This window comes from Triticum dicoccoides, chromosome 2B (assembly GCF_002162155.2).
Source record: "Triticum dicoccoides isolate Atlit2015 ecotype Zavitan chromosome 2B, WEW_v2.0, whole genome shotgun sequence".
Classification (NCBI taxonomy): Eukaryota; Viridiplantae; Streptophyta; class Magnoliopsida; order Poales; family Poaceae; genus Triticum; species Triticum dicoccoides.
In genome coordinates this window covers 3710307-3713254 of record NC_041383.1, presented here as the reverse complement: position 1 = coordinate 3713254, position 2948 = coordinate 3710307, and the positions used below count along the sequence as shown (strand labels likewise).

General features: G+C 35.9%; 1 protein-coding gene across 1 annotated transcript in view; it reads left to right on the top strand.

Moving 5' to 3' along the window:
* LOC119366697 (5-epiaristolochene 1,3-dihydroxylase-like) overlaps positions 1-1623 on the top strand; it is a 4912-nt gene extending 3289 nt beyond the window's left edge. Inside the window, exon 3 of the mRNA XM_037632448.1 lies at positions 1586-1623. Within this exon, the coding sequence (XP_037488345.1) occupies positions 1586-1623 (38 nt within the window). The remainder of the gene's footprint in view (positions 1-1585) is intronic.
* Positions 1624-2948: the final 1325 nt, after the last annotated feature.

Genomic DNA, 2948 nt, shown 5'->3' with positions numbered 1-2948 from the left:
TTCAATATGGCCATTATTTTTTAATCACAAGAAATGAGGTTCTAATGGCTGATAGAAGATGAACATACAAAAAGAAGGTCATGCAAAATTCTGATTCTTTTTAAAATATTTGGTTATCACCGTCTAGATGCAACACAGTTTTAAGTAAGTGGAAAGAAATAATCCACACTGGTTTCATGTTGAATAGCATGTACAAGAATCAAATAGAAGTGCATGCTAGCAACAAGGATAGAGGGATCGGATCAACTAGAAATAAAAAAAAGTCAACAATGCCCTAGACAGTCGCAACCAACAATGGAAGAATTTTCCATTTTAGGCTCAAGGTATCTCAAACTTCAATTCAAAAAGTCCCACATCAAGAAAATCGGCTTTTTACGCTATCATGTTAAAAAACAGTATACTTAAAGCACCCATAGGCGATGTTGAGGGTTCTATTCTATAAATCATGTTCTCAAATTTGGTGATTATGAGCACTAGGATATGATTCACCGGTATGTTTTCTATCATCTAACTAGTGCTTGTAGCAGAACTGTTATCTACTTGAACCTTGTACAAAAAACTAGTGTGGTTGCATCATGATAGTGTTGTCACCCTTAAGGACGTGTGAAAAAACAAATAAAATTACAGGTGAAAAATAACATATACATCCACTTCTTGTTTTTCTCATCATTTGGCTTATGTCAATGATACCGAAAGTGAAAAAAAAACTAGTGAGAATCAATATTTATGTTTTGCACATAAAGATGAACAAGGACACTCAACTGAAAATATGGTAAAAAAGATGAGCATAAACTAACCGCACTCTTAAAATGATTCAGAAAACAAGCACAAGATGAAACCAAGAACTATATATGTGACGACATCATTTTTTTCTCCAACAAGCCTGCTTATTCTCTTATGTAATCATCAAATGGACAAAAAATAATTCAATCTCAAACCCAAAGCACCAACTGCCACCAAAAAGGTAGGGATTTTATCAAGGCCAAATATACTTCTGGCTACAAACTTTTTAGAGAAAGTGATAGAGCGGTGACATGAACGCGGTATGAGATCAACATGACCAATTAGTAGACGGACAACACAACTCTTGACTAAAAACACCATTAATCAACCAGGCTAAAAATCGCTCATTACAACTAAATGGTCTATAAAGAGTTAGGCTACTTCAACACATTCAGACTATTTTTGTTGTCTCGGTTTTACTATTAATTTTCAGTAAGAAATAAGGTAATATACGCCCGCAAGGGCAAACCATCCTTTACGCATTTGTATGTATCGTATTGTACATACACAAACATTTGTTCGTACTTCCATACTGCAATGTACTTACACTACTTTACTTTCTTTGGGGCGGAACTTAGGTCAGAGTAACTGTAATTCGTTCCAAACACTGCTCGGCCGGTTTGCTAGCAGTGCGTGTGTGCAAATTGTTTCCTGGCTGACCTCTTGATTCTATATCCATGATGTACTGGTGGTTTGGGAGTTACTTCTTTTTCTTATGAAATTTATCTCATGAGTTTTCTGGTGTAGTCCGCAGCCAACTTGCACGTTTCGGAATTTACTTACATGAGTTTTTTGGTTGCAGTCTGCATGCAACCTTTGGATTTCAGAACTTACCTCTAGAGTTTTCTTGTTGTAGTCTACGTGAAACCTTCAGGTTTCAGAATTTACCTCCGGAGTTTTCTCGGTGTAGTATGCATGTAACTTTCAGGTTTCAGAATTTACCTCCGGAGTTTTTCGGCTGTAGTCTGCACGCGACTTTCACGTTTGAGAATGCGATTATGTCAACTTCATCTAGGTCTGCACTACAAAGAGAACAACCTTAGTATGTAAGATTTATAAACCTGTTCAAGAAAAAAAATCAATTTTTTGTCCCAAAAGCAACCCAGCCAGAAAGCTAGAGTTGCTCTACGCAGTAGAAAACGCCCACTGTTTAGTTTTCATAATAATAAAAAGGGCACTATATGTATACATTAGTTTGCAAGGTCAGCTGCAAACAGCAACAAAAAATAATAATATGAGGATCAACAGACACATGATTGATTAAAAATTTAAGGAGTTCAGACAAAGATGTGTAGCGTGATCCTGTTCGGTTGGTAGAAAATCTTCAAGAAACAAGGCCTAGCTGGGTCAGTTCATAAAGTTGTTAAAACTGTAATATAGCCTTCCATCTTGTAGGACCAAGCCTCCTTATCAAATTTGTAATGCACAAGAGAAGACCATGGTTGGGGTCAAAATATTACACTTACTAATAATCGTTTTATTTATGCAACCAGAGCCTGCTTATCCATTGGAAAAAAAATACTAGTACTTACTAATAATCTTTTTATTTATGCAGCCGGATCCTTTGTTGGACCCTGACAAAATCCCTTCCACGAGCATATATGTCGCGTGGTTCTTAAAAAAAGAGAAAAGAGATACGCGATGCCTCCCACTCAGACCCAACAACACCCCTGCCTCCCACCCCTCTTGGCCCCCAACATCATCCATGAAAGCAAACTAAAAAATGAGTACGATACAGATTGAGAAATGCCTGATGCTATTGAGGATAGCAACAAGACAGAATGAGAATACAAACATGAAATGCAGATTGGAGAAAAAAATATTGAATGATGAAAATGTCAAACATAGTTACAGACATAATACTAAAAACTGATTACTAATAATGATTATGTACAATTATGTTACTCATTAGAGGACAAAAAATAAACATCCTAACTTACCTAATGTCCACCAGCAACATCAAGATGCGCAATTACACAAAAATTAACTAAAGTGAGGGCACCTTGTTCTTTTCCCTAAAGAATTGATACTTCTTATTCTTTCGTGAAGACGTGTTAGTAACTTGTTCTTTTCTGAAAAAGGTAAAAAACAAATCAATACTAAGCAGATATTTTACAAAGTGATATCATGTAAAAAAACTTTTGTATTTACAAAAACACAGAGCA